This window comes from Thermobia domestica, chromosome 3, assembly GCF_964235325.1.
Source record: "Thermobia domestica chromosome 3, izTheDome1.hap1.1, whole genome shotgun sequence".
Taxonomy (NCBI): domain Eukaryota; kingdom Metazoa; phylum Arthropoda; class Insecta; order Zygentoma; family Lepismatidae; genus Thermobia; species Thermobia domestica.
In genome coordinates this window covers 9,433,374-9,457,936 of record NC_137456.1, presented here as the reverse complement: position 1 = coordinate 9,457,936, position 24,563 = coordinate 9,433,374, and the positions used below count along the sequence as shown (strand labels likewise).

At 36.9% G+C, this 24,563-nt stretch overlaps 1 protein-coding gene across 1 annotated transcript; it reads left to right on the top strand.

Annotated features, from left to right (window-relative positions):
* The first annotated feature begins 5,396 nt into the window (after positions 1 to 5,396).
* LOC145681379 (uncharacterized) lies at positions 5,397 to 17,858 on the top strand. The gene is made up of 2 exons (XM_081753032.1): positions 5,397 to 5,526; positions 15,644 to 17,858. Exons 1-2 carry the CDS (start codon positions 5,437 to 5,439, stop codon positions 17,762 to 17,764), a joined length of 2,211 nt encoding a protein of 736 aa, XP_081609158.1. The 5' UTR covers positions 5,397 to 5,436; the 3' UTR covers positions 17,765 to 17,858.
* Positions 17,859 to 24,563: the final 6,705 nt, after the last annotated feature.

Sequence of the window (24,563 nt, the reverse complement as noted above, 5' to 3'; positions counted from 1 at the left end):
TTCGCTATAAACTTAGTATCGTTTTATAGAACAGCCATTCCACGAAAAGTGGGAATTTCACGAGAAATGTACATATGAAATCTGAAGAATAATTTTATCTAGACTGAAATTCATCATCCTTATATTGTATAGAAACAACTAATTTGTGCATTTATTGTACCTCTTGGTTATATATTTGTATCACTGAATGAAACAGTTCGCGCATTGTCAAATTTTCATTCAAACATGGTGAATTTGGATAGCTTGTATCAATTTAGTGGACGAAGTAAAGTAACGTATTTGTAGGAGGAACGAGAGAAACACACTTATAGTTTTCAACTTATGTTTCAAGTTCAACTTTACAACTGTTTATACTTATGCAAGTTCTGATGAGTAATAACAGAATGTAACCTCCGTTACAACAAATATTGATAAATTTATGTAAAATGGAACTTAGGTGTGTTATTTGCTCTAAACCTGCGGAGAGTAATAATGAAGACATGACTAATGTCTCATCTACAATAACTGGTTTATAAATATAATATTTCTTTCTTAAAAGGTGTAACGGAGGTTACATGTCTTGAATTGACATTGACACGATGTAACCTCCGTTACACGAAAGAATGACGTAAATTCATGTACAATCGAAACAATAGGTTTTTTAGTTACATAAAACCTTCAGAACTTAATAATAAAGCCACAAAAATTAATTCTGCACAAGAATTCTATGAACATGCTGTCAATTTATCTAAAACTGTCAATGTGTTTTTTGTATCTCAAGCTGATGGTGAAGAAACGACTCGACTCCTTCTGAATAAACGTTGGATGTTAGCTACTGATATCATTGGAATATGGAACTTCCATCACTTTGAGAAAACGGATGAAAATATTTTAATTGGTCTTACCGCAACATCCAATTTAATCAAAATACATGTTTCTTAGAGGTCGACTCAGAAACCAGCCATACAAACATCATCTCAAAGGCATTTAAAGTATAATGATGTTTACACTGATGACGATGATGATAGTGGCACATTGTCTAGCACACGAACGAGCCATTTTAACGTTCCTGGGCCATCAGTTGAGAAACCTTTATCGGAATTCAAACTCTCATCACATAATATTAAGCCAGGAACTTACGTTCTGATTGATTTCAAGTGTGGCGCTACAGGTAAAGTTGCCTATAAGTATGCAGACATCTGTCAGACTGAATGTGAAGATGAAGTTCGGATAGCATTTCTAAAATTCTGTGGCAGTGACGGTAGATTGTTTCTGATTGATGAACATAATGAAAAGTATGTTACATACGAGCAAATAGACAAAATTTTACCTCTTGCAAATCTGAAGATAATACGTAACAGGATACTGTACAAATTTTCGCATCCAGTTCATGTATATGAAAAGCGAATATTTGATTAAAACCAGACAAAATACCCAATCTTCTAGAAACAAACTTTAAAACTTGATGGAGTATATTTATTTCTGTTAATTATTTTACGCGAGTAATAGTGTCATTTGTCTTTTTTCTGTTACGTGAAGTTATTTTGTATCTTATGTTCTATAGTTTTTAAATCTTTCCAACTTCACTGCACAATATTTTATATTGCCCTTGAGTGAAAATCCTGAACTTGGTATCATTTATAAATAGACAGGTTGTCTTATTTTTGCTATGTAATGCACTCTTTTCTTTACACCCACGATTTAATTACAGAGAAATTATATCTCGTCTTGCAAGTCCTTGTCTTGTTTGGTACTAGTGTAAGACGAACATTCATTAAGATATGTATATGTTTATAGACTGCCTACAGTTCTATATATTATGTAAACCGAGTTATACAGTACATCAGGAGTAGTTCAGTGAGTGATCTCAAATTACGGGTAACCTCCGTTACAAAAAATGTGTAACCTCCGTTACACAACAAACATATCACAAACAAATAAAATTTTATTTTTTCTCCTCACAACTCTTCTTTCAGTTTATAGTTTTATCTTTTAATAAACAGAAAAATCGAACAACAATTGTTTCAGTGCTACAAGGAACCAGAGTTCTGATGGGAAAAGTACGAAGAGTCAAACCTCTTCCCAAAAATGTAACCTCCGTTACACAACAAATAACTATTTTTCTCCACAACGATGTGATATTTCCACATGTACCTTTATAGTATAAATGGTGGCGTGGATATTTATTGTTTGGTCTATAACAACATGGACAGCACAAGTTTCATTTGTATATTATATCAGTTTGCAGTAGTAAAAGTGTAACCTCCGTTGCAAATGGAATGGCTAACATAGATAACACAATATTTTTTAAGGAGAAACAATTTTTCATAAAACGCATACTTTTAAAATATTTAGCTCTAAATTTTAAAATTCCGAAAACTACCGTCAAACTGATTTAAAATTTTATTGAACTTAGGATGTAATTATTAACAAGTTAAAATTTCGCATAGATGTTGGTAAAGATTATTTAAATGACATACTAAAATCCCACAACTTCTTCGTTCACCATATTGGAAAATTTACAAATGTCTGAAGTAATTGAAAGATAATATTTTGTTAAGTGAAATAGAAAATCTTGACCGGGCTAAATATTTGAGAAACTGTAAATGCAGTCGATCCGAAGCCAATTGGGATCAATGGTGGCGCAAGGGGGAAACATTATGACGTGTTAAGGTTGTCCTCCGCCATTTTGGTGACCGCCATCTTGCAATCAACTTGTTTATTTTAAATGGCAACATGGTCGTGTGACATATTAAACAACATCCTGGTTCAAAGAGAAACTCAATGTTAATGTTATTTTTTTCAAAATTTACAACTATTTTGAAGTTTTGAATAGATTTAGGATATGTTATATGTAAAATGCTGTGAAATGTGCTGTGCGAAGTTTCGAATTGAAGGATAAAGATAAAGCAAAAAGTATAGTTGGTTATATTTGTTCACAGACAGTAATAATTCTCCTTTTCAGGTAGCCAATGTCAATAATTTTACACTGGTGGACAATAGCTTTAAAGTGCCTCCAAAGATAGAAATCTAACGGAGTTAGGTCGGGGGACCTTGCTGGCCACTTAAGTGGTCCATGACGACCTACCAAACAACTGGCAAAGTGTTCATTGAACGATCGATTACATTAAGACTATAATGCCGCAGTGTCCCATCTTGTTGCCAATATTGATGAAATGACCCTTCCTCGTATAACAAAAGTGGCATAACAGTGTTTTCAAGCATATCTCCATATTGTGCAGCATCCAAGGTCCTAATCAATGAAAACACGTCCAATAAGTTTTCGACCCATATTCCATACCACACCATTACCTTACCTTCTTCTTGCATCTTTGATGCATCTATCCAATTAAGATTTGTATTATTCCAGTACCGGACATTTTGGTTGTTAATCTCACATGTTACATAGAAATTTGCCTCATCACTAGAAACAATGTTATGAGGAAACACTCGGTTACGAGGTATCTGGGCCAACGCCTACTCACAAAACTCCATTGGTCTATCTAAAACATCCTCTGGCAGTTTTTGTTTCAACTTTAATTTTTAGGGGTGCCACTTTTTCTTTTATAACATTCTTTTAACACTTTTGACACTAACATTATGTTCACTTGATAGACGTCGCACACTCTCCATAGAACTTTTCACCAATACACCCAATACAGCTGCTGATGTGTGTGGATCAGTTGCATTTCGTGGTCGTCCTGATCGAGGTAAATCATCAACATTTCCCTTTATCATGAATTTGAGGATTAGTTTTCGTACAGCACTATCTGTCACCTTCTCGCTATTAGGATGTCGCTCTTTGAAGACGGATGTTATTGCTGAACTGCGTTCTCCAGACAAAAGGAAGATTTCGATTCTTTCCTCTCGAGTTAGCATCCTGTCCTACCTAGAATAAATAAAAAAAAAAAAGATAAAGACTCAGTCGGTTCCCGTCCATACAATGTTCCACACATAACAAAATTTAACGCTAGCCTAAATCCATTCACAACTTCAAAACCTTTGCTGATTTCGAAAAAGAGCTTTACCGTAGGATTTCTCGATATTGGGCAAAATATTCGGTACAAGGCTAATACAAGTCTTAATTAGATAGATGCATCAAAGATGCAAGGTGCAGGTAAGGTAATGGTGTGGTGTAGAATATGGAGCGAAAAACTTATTGGACCTGTTTTCATTGTTGGGACTTATTGGACCTATTTTCATTGATGGAACCTTGGATGCTGCACAATATGGAGATATGCTTGAAAACACTTTATGCCACTTTTGTTGAAAGACTAAGGGTGATTACATCAATATTGGCAACAAGATGGGGCACCGCATTATGGTTGTAATGTAACCGATGGCTCAATGAACACTTTCCCGGTTGCTGGATAGGTCGGCATGGACCAGTTGAGTGGCCAGCAAGGTCCCCCGACCTAACTCCGTTCAATTTTTATCTTTGGGGGCACTTTAAAGCTATTGTCTACCAGTGTAAAATCATTGACATTGGCTACCTGAAAAGGAGAATCATTACTGTCTGTGAACAAATATCACCAACTATGCTTCGCAGAGTGCAAAAGCACTGGAGTCTCACGGTTAATGATATGCATAGAACAGAACGGACAGACTGATATGCATAAAACAGACTAACATACGATAATTCGGTAAGAGGAGGGAGTGGGGGGTCAAAAAATTTTTGAGGTAGTTTTGGGTCAAGGGTAACCTTTTGGGTCAATAGCGACCCAATTTGGATCAAGGGCCGATTTCGCTCTTACTAGGAAAGACCCTTTGTTCTACTTCTGACCAGAATAGTGTTTCGTTGTTCTCCGGAAACCGAATCCGTTTCCACATAAATAGTTTTATGTGTTTTCCAAAGGTTTTCACCGAAACCAGTTCAGTTTCGGTGAAAGCCGAACCGGTTTTGAGAAGACCGAAACCGGTTTCGGTGAAAAACCAAACCGGTTTTCAGAGATGTTCCATTCCGATTTCTGTAGTCAACATAAGAATTTCGTAAATTTGTACAATATTCCGATGTCCGGATAACGGATTGTTCTCAATGTATATCCGGACGGACGAACGAATGAACAGACAGTCAAAAATCAGGTTTTCGATATGTAGAGAGCACGAAACGTGTAAATCAGTTCAAATCTCGAATTCGGTTTTTTCCATAATGAACATACTTTCCTGCCTTCTATCGTCACTCGAAAGGAAAAATGAAATTCCTTTCTTTAAAAAAAAATCAAGATAATATTATTGCAGGCTGACAATAATCGCAGGAAAATTGCACTCAATAAAATAATATAAAATTATATGGCTGTGCAATTATGAGGGATTACTTTTTTCTATTGATATGGAAATTTAGAGATAAACTAATTCCTATATGTCTACCTGCATTGAGTATATATACTGGGTTGAGTCTGCTGTCAAAGCATCGAAACTGCGACAACAGCGAACGCCAGGGACCAGTACCTTGGTACAATGGAGGCGTCCTCGGCTAGGTTCTTTGCGTTCCTTCTGCTCTTGGGAGTTTCGCTGGATTTAGCTCATTCCAGAGTTGTTCCAGTAGAGGTAAGCATTGTACTCATTTTTAAAGCTTATTTCAATAATATTCAGCTTCCTACATTCAGCTTTCCTTTTTAATGATTTTTTTTGGTACTAGACTATCTGTAAGATTGTGGAACGTTGTTGAAGAAAACAATTGAAGAAACGAAATCTTTCATTTTTACGTCCCACATGTGTGTCGGCTAGGCTAAAGGAAACAGTGATGATGTGAAATGAATGTAATGGTGGAATGAATAAAGTGGGTTGAAACGGGAGAACCCTCAGAAAACTCAGGAACACAGTGTTTGTCCACCACAAAGTTCACGACACGAGCTGGGATCGAACCAAGGACACCATGCACCGGAGATGAACGTTCTACCACTGAGACACCGCGGTCCCAGCCTACATAATGTATTTCTTATTTTAAACATTCTTTAAAAATACCGTATATGTCAGTGTTTCTTAAAATTTGCGCCAGCTCCGTCGTGGCTAAGCGGTTACCGTACGCATCTTACAACAAAATACTTTAGTTTGTGTAATATTTACCTGTACCTTGGGCAGAAAGTACTCATACATATGCACTATACTTAGTAGAATGTTCATTTCATATTAACAAAAGAAGAATGTTTTTAATATATGTAAGTGATTATTATGGGATAGTTGATGATATGGACATGTTTTATGGTTACCTAGTCAGTGAGTTTGTGTACTTAACAGTTTTAAGAAAAGGATATTATAAGTTATATCAAATAATAAACCAGTTTAACATCGTTTATAGACGTTGTCAGTTTTATTAAAAAGGTGAGATTAGTGATATTTAAATATCGAAGCTAATATTTTTATGCCAAAGAATTATTACCACTTCGGATTTTTATCCCAGCAAACGAACCAGGTTTACGACTATCTTTTGATAAGTCGTTATAAAAATTTGGTTTACCTCACCCGGGATTTTGTAAATTCAATTCCCGAAGAAGAGTAAGGCTGAATTTACTTTCATATTACAGTTAATGAATACGAACTTAACCATATTGCGAAGTGGTAAAGTAATCATAAGAAAAATGGACAACAAAACAATGCAGCAGGAATCAAATACTAGTGACAGCGATGAGACTAGTGTAACACCAGGATTGGCATCGGAAGATATCTTGTTAGCTTTACAGCGACAAATAATGCAGATGTCTACCGAGATAAAGCAGACCATAGAGCAGAAGTCTAACGAAGCTAACAAACAAAATGAAGAATTAAAGCAGACCATGGAATAGAAGTTCAACGAAGCTAACAAACAAAATGAAGAATTAAAGCAGACCATGGAACAGAAATTTAACGAATCTAACAAGACCATGGAACATAAGATAGAACAGAAGTTTGACGAAGCTAACAAGCAATATGAAGAATTAAAGCAGACCATGGAACAGAAGTTCAACGAAGCTAACAAACAAAATGAAGAATTAAAGCAGACCATGGAACAGAAATTCAACGAATCTAACAAGACCATGGAACATAAGATAGAACTGAAGTTTGACGAAGCTAACAAGCAATATGAAGAATTAAGTAGACGGATAGAACAGAAATCAGATGAAACGAAACAGACAATTGTCCAGGTGGTGAACGACATTTCCTCACAGTTCGAGGAAAAGTTAAAAAGGATATCCGATGATTGTCAAGAAAAGCACAATCAACAAAACCAAGAAATTAGTGCTGTAAAAAAAGATTTAGAAGTAATAGAATCTTCCATTAAACAGCAAAAGATTCAGGTCAGCAACAACTCTAATAACATACGTGTAAATACACAGTTGTTAGCTACTATTCAGGAAGAGATTAGAACGTTACAGGCTAAAGACAACATTTACCGTAATAACTTGGGTAGTGATCGCTTTGAGTTGCCCCACTCATCAGAGATGAACTCGCCTTCGCCCGGATCTGATGAGGATATTATACTAGAAGAAAGTTGTCCGAAGAGCACTGATGAGCGAAACATAGATGGTGTCATGACACAGCACGTCACGGATAGGAACTATCACTCAACAAGAACAAGGAATGAGAAAAAGAAGGTAAAATTAAGTGTTAAGATAAGTGAAATTAGAGCTATGAGCAAATTCAGTGGTAAGTGTAATGAGAATGCTACTTCTTTCTTAGAGAAATTCCAAGACGAATGCAATATAATGTCTATCGATCGATCACAATATATGAAATTAATACCCCATGTATTACTCCCACCTTGTTCCTTATGGTTTAAGGCAATACGTGATCACATTAGTACCTATGAGGAATTCAAAGCGGCATTGATCGCAAATTATGAAAATGACTTTTTGCTGGCAAATAGAGATGCCACCCTTAGAAATCAACACTTCAATCCTCGATTGCACAAATCTTTTGTAGAGTTTGTTGTAAATGTCTACAACGAATTAAAGGTCGTTAATCCTTTGCAATCGGAATCGAGAATAATAGCATCGATTCGAAATTTGCTTCCATTTAAACTGCAACAGATCTTATTTTCCACACAGTGTATGAGTTTCAGCCATTTATTGATGCTTGTCCAATGCTACGAAACTCAATACCATGCCATGAACCCACAATCAGGAATGGGTAAAAATAAGAATAATTCAGATCATTTGGTGCCTGTTCGGAATTTAAATATTCGGAGTGTGAATAATACAGGACCTAACCTAAGCCGAGTATACTCTAGCAATCCAAATGAGCAAAATAGACAAGGTTATATAGGGAATCCGTTTAACCTAACTAATCATGGTAATTATGATGTCAGATCACTCAACAGCAGTAGATATAAAAATAATCGAAGTACTGAGCGAAATTCCAGAAATGCAGCGAACTACGTAGATAGACGTAATTGGAGATCGAGAGATGGGACTTCATACCAAAGTCAGAATCACGATGAAAGACATGTACAACACAATGTAGAACCTAATCATGATAGCGCAGTACAGTGTACTTTATTAGACCCGTATGCAAGTTCGAATGTAACCTGATTACCGTTACTGAAATTAGGTTAAATTCATGTTAGTTGTAGATTCTTGTAAATTTTCATTTTAAGTTTATGTGTTAATATCAATAATGAAAACGATTCTTAAAAATACTTGAAATGCTTAAATAGAGTTTTAGGTAGACTGTAAAATTAATTTTCAAATGATTTTTATTCTTTCTTGTTAATATGAGGAATTATAATTCGATTTATAATTAATTAAAAGCAAAGATTATTTATATTAGATTGATTTGTGTTGAAAACTTAATTGTCAAAGATTATGTTAAAAAGAAGCTCTATTCTATAAAATCAATTATCCAACGACTACCTTGAAAGAAATTCTTCTTTATTATAACATCTTAGTGCTACTATGTATACCTTTAAATGCAACATCCGACTTATTTGTTATTTAATGCGCCCGTAAAGATTAATGTTATTTGTAACCCACGTTTGTCCTTTACATTTTTCGAAATCGCATCCGTCGACGATTAATTAAATAAGCGACGATATTTTAATAAGGAAATATATTAATAATATAGTGGATAATAATAAAATAAATATAATTAATGTAATTAAAGATAAATATTGATGAAATGAAAGAATTATTACGAATGTATTTATATATATATGTATATGTGAAATATAATGAATAGATATACAAGGTGCGATTAAAATATGATGGGCATATGTAATACAAGAACACTAATGTAAACGGACCAGTGGTTCTTGAAGATAAAAGCCAAGCCTACTCATGACTTTTATATTCAGTCCCTTTGTCGAGCGACATTTTTATACAACAAAATACTTTAGTTTGTGTAATATTTACCTGTACCTTGGGCAGAGAGTACTCATACATATGCACTATACTTAGTAGAATGTTCATTTCATATTAACAAAAGAAGAATGTTTTTAATATATGTAAGTGATTATTATGGGATAGTTGATGATATGGACATGTTTTATGGTTACCTAGTCAGTGAGTTTGTGTACTTAACAGTTTTAAGAAAAGGATATTATAAGTTATATCAAATAATAAACCAGTTTAACATCGTTTATAGACGTTGTCAGTTTTATTAAAAAGGTGAGATTAATGATATTTAAATATCGAAGCTAATATTTTTATGCCAAAGAATTATTACCACTTCGGATTTTTATCCCAGCAAACGAACCAGGTTTACGACTATCTTTTGATAAGTCGTTATAATCTTTAGCTTGGGAGATCTGGGTTCGATTCCCGGCGGAGAGCCCATGTGGTTCGTATCCCATAGATCCACGTCTCCTGTAGTCTCGCTGTTGAAAGGAACACTAAACTCAAAATCACATCAACATTTGCGACACAATGTTTTGGACGTGCAACGACACAGAACACAATATTCGCAATTTAATATGGTTAGATCTTTGCATTATTTACGGCGCTGTGAAAACTTCTGACTAAGGATATCGAACTGAAAATGTTTGGGAACCACTGTATAGTTTTAATCTAAAGAGTTTGTTTACTGGTATAGAATTGTTAGAACTGTATTAGAATAGCAGATTGTTACGATATTCCTTATCGAAGCGTTTGGAATTACTTTTTCTCATTGGTTATATGATATTCTTTATTGAGTAGTTATCTCAAAAGGCTACGACGATAAGAAGCTTGCTCAGCAAACCAGTGGAAACCAAGTTGAGAATACTTTCTCTTGTGACTAAAAATCCCGATGGTCTTAAAGCTCTTCATGCGCTGAATGATTGAATCTGAATAACAAGAATTTTAGGAATGATTAAAAAAAATCAAAAGTTGCGATCTTGGCCAAGAATTTGAGTTGTGGAATCATAATCTGAGTTCTAGTGACCCCCAGTTTTTACTTTCTAGATCCGCCACTGCTAGGACAAAACCTAGCAACATGGTTAGGCAATCAATTTTCAGTTTTTAATTTATTGTGTTTAATAGACATTCAATTCTTTAAACCTTTCATAATGCATTTACCATAAACTATCGGTAAAAGTTAACAAAGGCTCATAAGATTTTTTTTTTTTTTTTTTTTTTTTTTTTTGTTGCTGATTGAGTGAAATTAACACACCAAAAATTTCAAACCTATTTTAGTGAGAAAACATTTAAGACATTTCTTTGTGTTTAGACAAAAGCAAACCAACTCAAAGTCAACGAATATTTCTTCGATTCTTGCGGTTAGAACTTCGACACTTACGCCAGCAGAACATAATCCAAAGGCTGATAAAATTTTAAGTAGACAATTTCAGAACATTCAGACTTCGTAGCTGCTACAGAGAGAGAGAGAGAGAGAGAAAGAGAGAGAAAGAGAGAGAAAAACGAATTTTTAATATAGAAAATCCCGAGAAGCTACAGTTAGCAGGATTCTGTATCTTACGTTATATTTTCTGTACCAGTCTACGCACATGCTTGTTGCTTAGCCAGGACTAGGGTCGCCAACTGTCCGATATTTTACCGGATAGTTCGGTTTTTGATCTTCTTGTCTGTGTATGCGGTACGACCTCAAAACCGGACGTTAAATTTCCGGTAATTTTCCTTCTTATTAGCACTTTCCTCTGTTCTATTGAGATTATTTTGGAGTGATGAAAGGAATCGTTTGTCAATGAGCATGGTTAAAGCAGAAATTATAATTCGTTTTGATATCGGTTTGTCGTGCATCGAATTTACTGAAGAGTTGAAGACAGGAAAATGTACTGAACTTATAAAAACTGCTAAAGGTCAACAAAAGTACATTTTCAAGAGCGCACCTAACTCTTCCAATTAAATAATGCATGCAGATCCAATAAAAGTATGTAGGCATGATGAGACGTTACCACCCCCAGCGAAGTAGGGATGCGTACGAGACGAGTCGAGACAGGATTTTCGTGACAAAATTTGAGTCGAGACACGGCTCTTCCAATAGAGAAATATACATTTTTCGAGTCGAGACATCACTTTTACAGCACATTTTCGAGACGAGACAGCCTCAAATCTTGTCTCGTGCGCATCCCTACCGCGAAGCTGGTAAGAATTATTTTTCAAGTATATTTTATGTATGCCATAATTATACTGCCAATTATATTAGCTTTTCTGTTTTAAATGCGATATATTTTCAATGGTAGACTACAAAAATGACAGGGGCCGCGGTGGCTTAGTGGTAAAGCGTTCACCTCTGATATGTGGTGTCCTGGGTTCGATCCCAGCTCTCGGAAGTGAACTTTCTGGTGGACAAATACCGTGTGCGTAGGTTTCCTCGGGGTTCTCCCGTTTCCTTCCACTTTCATTCCACCATTTCATTCATTTCTCATCATCACCGTCTTCTTTAGCCTATCCGGTATAACTCTGGTACGTAAAACTGAAATACTTCATTTTATTTTGATTTTTCTTTTGACAAAAATTACATGCACCGACTCAGTCAAAACTGGAATAAGTAAATTTAATAAATGCTTCACAATTAACTAAAGTTATTAAATTCGAACATCGAATTGGTCAATTTTATGTGAAGGTTGTCACAAGTTGTTTCAGATTGTTCACATTTTTGACGAGCGAGGATGTCACAGTTCCAGTTCTGGAACCGGGTTTCGGATCCAGGTCTGGAACCAGTTCCGGAACCGGGTCTGAAAACCGGATTTCCAAGAACCGGTTCCTCGTGGAACCGAAACTTTGTGACCATCCGTACGCTAAACCCGAGCTGCTGGCAGACTGTGAACAGTGTGCTACATGAAATGGTGGAAGCGACAGGCAGGCGGCGGCGGCTTGTCTCATTTGGCTAAATAAACTGGGTAACTCATTGCTAAACAGGCAAACTGGCCAACTCATTTGGCTAAACACCCACTGGCGGACCAATTTTTTTTCTGTAGGCACAATTGGGTCTGGGCGGGGAGGGCACAAGCGCATGGTCCTCTTTGCAGTGTTTTGAAGATGAACTTCGTGCCTCCTTTACGGGTCTTTGGGGGCTTTCGAATCTAGGTCTGGAACCGGTTCCTAAGATCCGGTTCAGGAACCTGGTTTTCAGATCCAGATCTGGAACCGGTTCCTAAGATCCGATTCTGGAACCGGGTTTTCGGATCCAGGTCTGGAACCGGTTCCCAAGATCCGGTTCTGGAACCGGGTTTTCGGATCCAGGTCCGGAACCGGTTCTGAAAACCGGATCTCCGAGAACCGGTTCCTCGTCGAACCGGATCTTTGTGGCCATGCCTAATACGTACTCCAAGAGGATGTGCTCTATTTCCATTTTCAAATGTTGGCAATCCTACCCAGGATCAATCTGTATAGCCTCAAATAGATGGAAATCACATGTGTCCTCCGTTGGCACCTGCAGGATACAGGTAATTAAGGTTATGTATGCAGACGTAACACAGTCCCATTCTTGTATGCGATCTAGATTTTCCTGCTGACCGAAAATAAAACATACGGGCAAAATAATTCTGTACTTAGCAACACTTAGACAATGGTTACGGAACACGCTTACAGAAGATAACCAGTACGTATACAATATCTAAGCTGGTTGGGCTTCAACGTAGTACGACCTGCCTGCTGGTCTAGTGGCTAGCATGTCTACCTTTGGTGCTCGTGGTCCCTAGTTAAGTTCCAGGTGAAAGAGCGAGAAAATTAATTTCACATGATTCACTTTCATTAATTATACATCTCGTTTCGTCTGAAGGGCATAATTGTACGACGTTAAATTAAAATAATAATAATAATAATATTAAAGAATTTTCATTTTCGGATGCAGTATTGGAACTCTGCGCCAAAACACAGATAACAGTTCTCCGGCCGCGACAGGAACAGTACCACAAAAGCCGCCTTTAGCCGGAATCTACGAACTTTCTCTGTAAATGCGATTGATTTTTCTCCCCGTGTAACTGAGTTGTTTAAAGGTATGTAATTCTTATATACCTCAATGGCAACATGCTACGACTTCTCTTACAGCCGAATGTCAATTTCGTAAAAATGATAATAAAATAATAAATAAATAAATAAATCGTAAACTAGTCTGAATTATCAAATCAGCATTATCAGTTTTTCAGAGAAAAATAATAACGGAGAGTTTTACGATTTTTAGGAAAGAAAACTGAAATATGTCGTTATCAGAATTTACGTATAACAAGCAAACACAGGATTTCACACAGTGGCGTAGAATAATTTTAAATCGAAACAGGGATAATTTTATTAAAGATAATTGCAATATATAAAAAACTAAGTTAGTTTTAGTGCTGAAGGAGATGCTAAAGTCAGATCCAACCAACTACGTACGAGGCGGTGTTGAAAAGTTCTTTTCTTTGCCAAAAAGAAAAAAAAAGTATCAGAGGTCCGAGATTACATATTTATTCAACGTATTCAACCTTGAGATTAATATACTTTTGACGGTATCGTTAAAGCTTTTCTAGCCCACGCAAAAAAAAAAAAAAAAAAAAAAAAAAAAAGAAAGAAAAAAGATTGTCCCTCAAACCAACTCTCAGCAGGCTGTGTGACGTCACAAATATGCTCAAAAAGGTGACGCTTCAGGTTGAGAAATAGAAAATAGTCAGAAGGGGCCTGGTCTGGAGAATAAGGTGGGTGATGTACCAACTGGAATCCCAGGTGGCCAATTTGTCGGTGTACATTATCATGCAATATCATGATCACTTTTCTGAGCTTTTCACGGCTTTTCCTCTTAACTGCCTATTTCAGCTGATCTAGAAAATTAGCATAATACTCGTTAATGATAGAGGCGCCATTCGGTAGCTAATCCACCATTGTAATGTCATCTTTGTCCCAGAAAACGGACTCCAGAACTTTTTTTGCCGATTTCTGGGTACAGAACATTTCGGGGCGGGGAATCCACTATGGCGCCACTCCTTTGACTGCTCGTTGGTTTCGGGATCATAAATATGGAGCCAGGTTTAATCATCTGTCACTAGTCTAGCCAAAAAGTCATTTGTGTTCTCAAAAGGGTGACATTGGTTTTGGATGCTTCAACACGTTCCTTCTTTTGATCCGTACTCAAAAGTTTCGGCACCCATTTCGCTAAAAGCTTGCATATGTTAAGGACCGTTGTAATAATAAATAACCAACTCGCTCCCTGGAGATCTCCAGTATCTGGAAAATCTTTTTGACGGATATTCAACTGTCCTGAAGAAAATCTTTGAGGTTTACGTCCCACGGTTATGCCGGTTAGGCGAAAGGAGAACTGTCCTGAAGAATCAGCGCATGGGACAACATCGCGTGTTTGTTGTTCTGTTGAGATTGATGGGCTTCCGATGCGGGGCTAATCTTCTACTGTGAAATGGGCAATCATAAAAACGTGATATCCATGTTTTTACTCCTCCCCAAGGACATTTCTCCCCAAGTGTTTGCCACATTTTCATATAAATTTGCAGGCTTTCCCAGAAGACATAAAGACTTCATAACGGTCCTCAGCTCCGACGACGTGAAACTTCCTCGTGTCCCTTCCAGTCACCTTCTACTTAGAATCACACATGCTGTACAATTAGGATTTAATTGATTTTAACACAGTTACGTATTAACACATGAGAGATTTTGGATAGGAAGGAAACACGTTTTCCGCCTATAAAACAAAATTGATGCGGTCAATCGTCCTACAGTCTCGAAATTTTGAATTCTGTGTAACAAAATACATCGAATCTGTACCCTGGGGTCAGGGCCGTACGCAGGAATTTATTTCGGGAGGGTCCAAAGATTTTCGGGGAAGAGTACAAACACAATTTCAGACAAAATTATATTAAAAATTGTAAAATTGCCCTAAAATTAGACTAAATTTACAAAAAAGTCCGGATTTAGGAATGGGGGTCCAGACCCCCAGGATCCACACCCTGAGTACGTCCCTGCCTGGGGTTCACTGAACAGAACTTTTTTCTTTGGAATAACTGTATTTCGTGTATCTTCACTATCCAAAATCCCTCAAGTTTCTCACCCGTAACAAAAAATTGATACTATGGACCTTATTGGGTTTCGAAATTAGAATTATGTGTAACAAAATACATCGAACCATCGGATCCGGAGCACAGAACTTTCATGTTTTGTGTGTGGTCGTGTTATTATTAATAATCATGTGCTTTCTGCCACAAGCGGAACTATTTAATTTAATGTTTAATATTTCCAATTTTAGGTCTATAAATATTACAAAGATATATATTTTAAGAACACGGCTATTTGAGGTTAATTGTTCTACACTTTTGCTCTTGTTTCAGGCTTCCTATAGACGTCTACCGAGTTTACGTCCGATTCCACCTGACTTCTCATCTAAACAGGATCTAATAAAACCTGCAGATGTAGACTCGCAAAGGCCAGTCGAAACTCCGACAGAAAAGAATCCTTCCAGTGGAATCCAGCTGATTCCAGGGGAACTGTCTCAAATATCTGTGAAGCCAGCTCTTCCGGAAAGCCCTGTTAAACTACCTGCAATTGAATCTGTTCCTGGAGATCTTACTGAAGAAGCCACCGATAATAAAATATCTGTGAAGCCCAGTACACCAGATGGCATTTCCGTACGTCCATTACAACCACAAGTTCCAGGTGCAGTTAAACCATTACCATTGCCACTTCCTGGAGGAATTGAAAAATTTCCAATTAAAATTCCAGGTGTTGAAACTAACCCCAACGCACCTAAGCTTCCTGGAATCAACTTGCCAGAACAATATCCAATTGTAATTCCTGGTGTTGAAACTGATCCCAATGCACCTAAGCTTCCTGGAATCAACTTACCAGAACAATATCCAATTGTAATTCCTGGTGTTGAAACTGATCCCAATGCACCTAAGCTTCCTGGAATCAACTTACCAGAACAATATCCAATTGTAATTCCTGGTGTTGAAACTGACCCCAATGCACCTAAGCTTCCTGGAATCAACTTACCAGAACAATATCCAATTGTAATTCCTGGTGTTGCAAGTGACCCCAATGCACCTAAGTTTCCTGGAATCAACTTACCAGAACAATATCCAATTGTAATTCCTGGTGTTGAAACTGACCCCAATGCACCTAAGCTTCCTGGAATCAACTTACCAGAACAATATCCAATTGTAATTCCTGGTGTTGAAACTGACCCCAATGCACCTAAGCTTCCTGGAATCAACTTACCAGAACAATATCCAATTGTAATTCCTGGTGTTGAAACTGACCCCAATGAACCTAAGCTTCCTGAAATCAACTTACCAGAACAATATCCAATTGTAATTCCTGGTGTTGAAACTGACCCCAATGCACCTAAGCTTCCTGGAATCAACTTACCAGAACAATATCCAATTGTAATTCCAGGTGTTGCAAGTGATCCCAATGCACCTAAGCTTCCTGGAATCAACTTACCAGAACAATATCCAATTGTAATTCCTGGTGTTGCAAGTGACCCCAATGCACCTAAGTTTCCTGGAATCAACTTACCAGAACAATATCCAATTATAATTCCTGGTGTTGAAACTGACCCCAATGCACCTAAGCTTCCTGGAATCAACTTACCAGAACAATATCCAATTGTAATTCCTGGTGTTGAAACTGACCCCAATGCACCTAAGCTTCCTGAAATCAACTTACCAGAACAATATCCAATTGTAATTCCTGGTGTTGAAACTGACCCCAATGCACCTAAGCTTCCTGAAATCAACTTGCCAGAACAATATCCAATTGTAATTCCAGGTGTTGCAAGTGATCAAAATGCACCTAAGCTTCCTGAAATCAACTTACCAGAACAATATCCAATTGTAATTCCTGGTGTTGAATCTGACCCCAATGCACCTAAGCTTCCTGGAATCAACTTACCAGAACAATATCCAATTGTGATTCCTGGTGTTGAAACTGACCCCAATGCACCTAAGCTTCCTGGAATCAACTTACCAGAACAATATCCAATTATAATTCCTGGTGTTGAAACTGATCCCAATGCACCTAAGCTTCCTGGAATCAACTTACCAGAACAATATCCAATTGTAATTCCTGGTGTTGCAAGTGACCCCAATGCACCTAAGCTTCCTGGAATCAACTTACCAGAACAATATCCAATTGTAATTCCAGGTGTTGAAACTGATCCCAATGCTCCAAAGCTTCCTGGAATATCTTCGGATTCTGCTGGAGGTATTTCTTTCTTGCCAATCGAAGTACCTGGAGGGGGAATTCAACTGTTTCCAATTAAAATTCCAGGTGTAGCAACTGACCCAAATGCACCTAAGCTTCCTGGAATATCTTCTCCGGAAGAAGAAGCAGTAGAGGAACCGATTCTTCAACCTTGCTATGTGCAGCCCATGCCAATTCCTGGGAAGGTAACCGTCGATCGATCGCCACTGATTAAACCCCTTCAACCAGTTATTTATTTTCGCTGATAATAAATTTCTGATTAAAATATAACATCACATAACAAATAATTACAGTGAATGACTTGAAAACATTCAAAAGTTTGGTTCAAATTTTGGAAAAATTAAACATTAATAATGTATTATGAATTTATGTATTTTACTGAATTCAATCAATTCTGTCTATTGGAAATATATTTTCGCATATACTTTTAATTCATAAATGTGATAATATTTAGTGATGAATAAAGCAAGAGAAAAGAAGATTTACTTGTGTTTTCTCTTTTCTTTTTGTTTCTTGATAATGCAATTAAGAAGGGATAACACATTCCTACTTTTGTTTGAATTTTTAACATGTGTTTTCAACACAGGGTTCTACTATAGATATACCACATTGACTTGACACCTAGTCTTCTGTTCCTGTCGCTGGTATCGGCAGAAGGAATTCCACTCCTTTTTTCTAAGGCTCTCTCGCTTAGCAACAGCTAAACCCTTATTGGCTCGACGCGTGGGTGTGGGAGGGCGTGAGCTTTAGTTTACATTTTTGACACGGCTCAAGACATTTTGGCAGCACTTTAGATGCCAGAACCTGATAACATATCTTCTAATACTCAGATTGACTACTTTAATAGCGTGATTTTTGCATAGAACAGTAATTTCCAACTAGTGTCTGGATGACGTAAAATTATTTCTTTATCTACGGGAGAATCTACCAAGGATGAATGAGACAGTGGTAAATATACAAATAGTCATAAATCGCAACAGTCTTAAGTACAAAGACGAGATCTAATCTTTTATTTAACTGTGTTTTTGAAAAATCAAATTAAATTTGTAACTTTTACGTCCTACGTTGAACCACTGTTTTGTTTTCGCTTGTTCGCATCGATGGTTGATAGATTGTCAAATATTCCGTTGGCATTTTGATAGTGGCTTTCCGAACGATGCCTACAATTAGACACGGTTGGCACACCGTTTGACAACGAAAATGTTACTTGGGTAATTACAGCCCGTCTGGCTGGAAAAAGAAAAAGAGAGAGAACAATCCCCAACTCCATGCAAGGCAAGGTTCTTTAATGAAAATTGTCTTAAGTGAAATAGTGTGTGCTTCCTACTTTGCCACGAACACACACTGTGTGGTTTCTATCACATCTCTCAGTTACGGTGGAGTCCCATGCATAACTGGACGGCTGCCGGCTTACAACCGGTGGGCCGCACAATCCTCAGCCAGCCACCTAACACCCAGTTACCGTTACAGTTAGTGGGGTCTCGTCGGATATGAAAGGTTAGTGGGGACTGGAACCATACACCCCCGAACGTAAACCGTAACAATATATATTCACTCGGCATTGCAGATTATTAGCCCTATAATGTTTCTCTTGTTCAGTTACTACTGCAGACGTATTGTATTAATTTTCCTTCAAAATACTATTTAATATTCTTAAAGTTCTATTTTCATATGGGAAAATTAAGTTAGCAGCTATCTACATGATGAACTGTTAGATCCCACATTAAATAGCTTTACGTATTCAGCGTAAAACGACTGGAGGTATCTACACAACTGGTTTCACTAAATTTGATTCGATTCATCATATTGTAAGGATCTTCACCTTTCAGTATGCATTATTTCATCGAGCACATGTTATATCTATAAAACACATGCTATTGTTTATAGCCATCAATACAAGCAGATGATACACATGAAGTAAAGAGGAAGACACGAATCCAGCACAACGGAACCTGATGAACGAGCTACTGAGAAATCACCTATAAAAGAAGACCAGGAGAGGAAGAAATTATCAATTGACCACTGATCGCATAACCTACATCTGCTCCTGAGGTCGCCCTGGACGAAGAAGTATTACCTTGCCCAAATCCTTGGAGGCTACCATGTGCTAAGGGGATTCCGTGCAAAAGTATTTCGTTCATCAGCTTTATTTGAGATAAGGAAAAGACTGATTTATTATCTTTGTGCTTACTAACTAAGTAACTCTATGGCCTATGGAACCCGGAAGTTCAATGCCGCGTTCACAAAAGCTCTCCACTGACTTCTATCCTTAGCTAACTGCATCCAGTTTCTACTCTGTATTCCAATCTCTGCAAGATCCATTTTACTATTGTCCTCCATCTGCGCCTGGGTCTTCCTAATGGTCCTTTTCCGATTGGTCTTCCAGTCAAGACTTCGAAAACGTTTCTACTTTCTTCCATTCTAGCTACATGACCCGCCCACCTAAGCCTCCTAGACTTCACGACCCTAACAATGTTGGTTAAACCATATAAATTATGTAGTTCCTCGTTATGAAGTTTCCGCCATTCCCCATTCCCGTTCCTCTTGGGTCCGAATATTCGTCTCAGGATCTTGTTCTCAAATACTTTCAGTCTATGTTCTTCCCTCAGAGTAAGCGACCATGTTTCGCAACCATACAGAACAACAGGCATGATTATCGCTTTGTATATTTTAAGCTTCAGATTCCTCGACAGAATTCTCAACGACAAGAGATTTTGAACCGAATAATAACACGAATTCCCTGCTTTTAGTCGACATTTAATTTCTTCGTGAATATGATTTTCCTCTGTTAATATTGATCCTAGATATTTGAAACTATCCACTTTATCAAAAGTATTATTTAATATTTTAACGCATCCATAATTTGCTGTATTACGGTCCCGACGCACTTCCATGTATTTAGTTTTCTCTGCATTTACTTCTAAACCCATGTCCCTGCAAGCGTTTAATAAGATCTTCGCATTTCCTTCTATTGTTCTCCTATCATCCCCTATTAAATTTACATCATCAGCATATGCCATAACCTGGTGAATACCGTTCAACTGTAGGCCCTGGTTGCTATCTTTGATTTTCCTTATGGCGTATTCCAGAACGAAGTTAAATAAGAAGATAAATAAATAATGGCGACAACGCATCTCCTTGTTTCAGGCCATTTTCGACGTGAAAGCTCGTGGACAAAAATTTTCCTTCCCGGACTTTACTTTGGGATTCATTTAAACATATCTTAATTAATCTAATTAGCTTTCTCGGTATTCCAAGTTCTGTAAGAACGTTGTATAATGTTTCTCTCCTAACCGAGTCATACGCCTTTCTAAAATCAATAAATAGTTGATGTACCGGGGTACTTCATTCCGACTTTTTTCCGAGTATTTGGCGAATTGTAAATATTTAGTCGATAGTTGATCGATTTCGTCTAAATCCGCACCGATAATCTCCAATAATTTCATCTGCGAATGTGGTCAATCTCGCTAATAGAATATTTGAAAGGATTTTATAGGATGTTGACAGAACAGAAATGCCTCGATAATTATTACAGTCAGTTTTGTCACCTTACTTGTGAATTGGAACAATGATTGATTCTTTCCACTCTTGTGGCAATTCTTCCTTGTTCCAGATAAGGAAAATGAGTTTGTGTATCTTGTTCCACAATGTTTCGCCTCCAGCTAAAATTAACTCAGCCGGAATTTCATCTACACCCGGAGATTTGTGTTTCTTTAATTTCTTTATAGCGGTTTCTACTTCTATTGGGTTGGGTTCTGGAATATACGGTTCTGCGGTGTGTATCTTCTTTTCTCCACGCACACTAGTTTTTGGTTGCGTGTTAAGCAAATCGTCAAAGAAATCTTTCCATCTATTTAGGATGCTATCCGTATCAGTGAGAACTGTACCATCAGATTTCTTTAATATATAAGCACGAGGTTGATAGCCTTTCTTAAATTGGCTGATCCCCTTGTACATGTCCCGGGTGTTTTTATTTTTACTATTAACTTCAAGTTCCTTAATTTTAGCTTTCAAAAATCGCGTTTCTTTGTTCTAAAAGTTTCGGAAGTTGCCCGCCTATCTGCGAAATTTGGTGTAGTTATTTCATTCGGATTTTGTAGCCAACGCAATTTTGCCTGTTTTCTCTTCTCTGTTAGTTTAATGCATTCCTGGTCGAACCATGGTTTGTTCCTACGTATTTCCGCGTGTCCCAATTTTTCTATTGCTGAACTTTTAATGCTATCTCTAATTTCAATCCAAGTATCCTCAACACTAGTGCACTCCGAATTTTCTAAAGCCGAGAATCTATTCGAAACTTCAATCTGGTATTCCTCTCTTACCTGGCTCTCTTCTAATTTCTTTAAATTGAATCTCTCCGTTTTCGACCATTGAATATTACCTTTAATCAACGATAATCTCTTTCGTATTATCGCTGCTACCAGGTAGTGATCAGTGTCACGATCAGCCCCTTTAAACGACCGGACATCAATTATGCTAGATTGCCTTCTTCTATCCACTAAAACGTGATCAATTTGATTATGTGTTTTTCCGTCTGGCGATGTCCAAGTGTATTTATGAACCTCGCGATGTGGGATTTTTGTACTCTTCACGATTAGGTTTTTGGATGTTGCAAAGTACGCGAGTCTAACACCGTTGTCATTACTTTCGTTATGCAGACTTTCGTTCCCTATAATCCGTTTGAAAATATCCTCTCGTCCTACCTTCGCGTTGAAATCCTCTAATAGAGAATTTTCATATGGTATCGCGGTTGTTGGTCAAATATCCGTTCCACTTCTTCGTAAAAACTGTCTTTTATATCGTCATCTTTATCTTCAGTTGGGGCATGTACATTTAAAACAATAATATTACACCACCGTCCCTTAAGAGTAATAAAAAAAAGTCTGTCAGTAACAAATTCAAACCGTTTAATTGCTGGTAATATTCGTTTGTGAAATAAAAACCCTGTTCCTAACTGGTGATTTTTATTTCCTTTCCCGTAAAATAACGTGAAATTTCCGGAATTCACAGATCCATTTCCTTTCCACCTAACTTCCTGAACTCCTACTACGTCCATCCTGTATTTTTCTAACTCACTCGTTACGGATTTTAACGCGCCTGCCCTATAAAGACTTCTAATATTCCATGTTCCAAATCTCATGTCCATTTTCTTTTGCTGAGGCCGTGCCAAGTTAACAGTCCTTGTCCGAGGCTTTTGTAAATATTTCTGAACAAGTTTTTTTTTTTTTTTTTTTACAGGATGAGGTCTTTAGCCTTACCCAAACCCCCAAGCTGGAGGACCACTCCTAGTCGGCCTAGCTGTCCGCGACTGCTTATTCAGTATATTCGCAGCTAACCTCTATATCTAGAGGCCTTCACCTCGATCCGCAACCTGAGGACGCGCCATGCGGTGGTGACAGGAACCCACGTTACACGGTCTTTGTACTTACAAAGATGTTTTTTGTAATATTTTTATAAATAAATTTGGTGAAGGTTTAAATCTCGGACTGTTATTGACATTACAATTTCTTTTCCATTTTCTTGAAAAACTGCACATGAAAACATCCCAGTAAAACCAGTATCTCTGGCAACCTTGCTACGCTACTGAAGACACTTGTAAACAATGAATTTAGTTCATAACTTTACCGCATGCGTAGATAAATCAAAGGAGTTATACTTACGTCAATTATTTTTGCAGTAAATAATTTATTTCTGTCACGGAAATAAAATGGTTAAGATGCAACTAAATACAAAAAAGCTACCAAGATGAAAGTGCACGCAAATGTCCCGAACGCCATGATTACAACAGTGTTGACTATTAAAAATCCCTATAATTCTGTCGGAACCTTGAAACATTTTGTATTGAATGTAGACCTTACTTGATATATTGTAGAAAGGAATGCCCTTCACTTGTTTTGCTGAGGTGAACAAGTGTTGCGTTTTCATTTCTTTCCTACATAGATAGTCACTTCAGTTTCATAATGATCATTGACCTTTCTTTCGTAGAACATAAACAAGAGCTCGTCATAATGAATGGCTATGCTTTATACACTTCTACAGAGTGTATTTGAGCATTTCTACAGAGTGTATTTGAACATTTCTACAGATTGTATTTGAACATTTCTACAGAGCGTATTTGAGCATTTCTACAGAGTGTATTTGAACATTTCTACAGAGTGTATTTGAACATTTCTACAGAGTGTATTTGAACATTTCTACAGAGTGTATTTGAACATTTCTACAGAGTATATTTGAATATTTCTACAGAGTGTATTTGAACATTTCTACAGAGTATATTTGAACATTTCTACAGAGTGTATTTGAATATTTCTACAGAGTAGTCCAAAAGTAGGTATACAGATCAGCATTTATCAAATATGACATTTTAATTTATTAAGATAATGAATTTGTTTGCTTTGGTTGTTCCGAGCTTAAGGTATAAGTGAAAATAAATTAAGAACAAATTAAGAAAGAAACTAAGTCAATACCTGTATGGATAATAATAAGTAAATGATACAAAAGGTCATCACCGATCAGTACGGGACTGTATACCTATTTTTGGGCCATTCTGTATACTCTGAAGCGAAAGTGCTGCATCAACATAGATAAGCAATTTTATTGGTTATTTTGCAGTTATTCTCAACTACGTCTATAAACGTCCCTAGGAAAAGAACCCATTTCTGATTTCTGCAATGTTTCCTTGGAAATTTTCTTCGTCATAAATGATTCATTGTTTTCTACTTGTGTATACGCGTCAAGCACAGAGACTCCATATCTTGTCTGTCTGAAATTTAATTTTAGAAGAAAAGTTATTTTCTTAAATTGATGATGTATAGCTTTTCTGTATTTCTCTTGAGTTCATTGCCATCCCTAAGAAAAAATGTATTGGCTTCGCTATAGAAATTTTATTTCCTTAAAGTACGTATCAGACTAGTATTTCTTGGTCTATTATTATTATTATTATTATTATTATTATTATTATTATTATTATTATTATTATTAATAATAATAATAATAATAATAATAATAATAATAATAATAATAATAATAATATTGTAGTAAAAAATG

Coding starts and splice junctions, on each gene's coding strand:
- LOC145681379 (XM_081753032.1), top strand. CDS start 5,437: ATGGAGGCGTCCTCGGCTAGGTTCTTTGCGTTCCTTCTGCTCTTGGGA. Junction 5,527..15,643: donor CCAGAGTTGTTCCAGTAGAG/GTAAGCATTGTA, acceptor CTCTTGTTTCAG/GCTTCCTATAGACGTCTACC.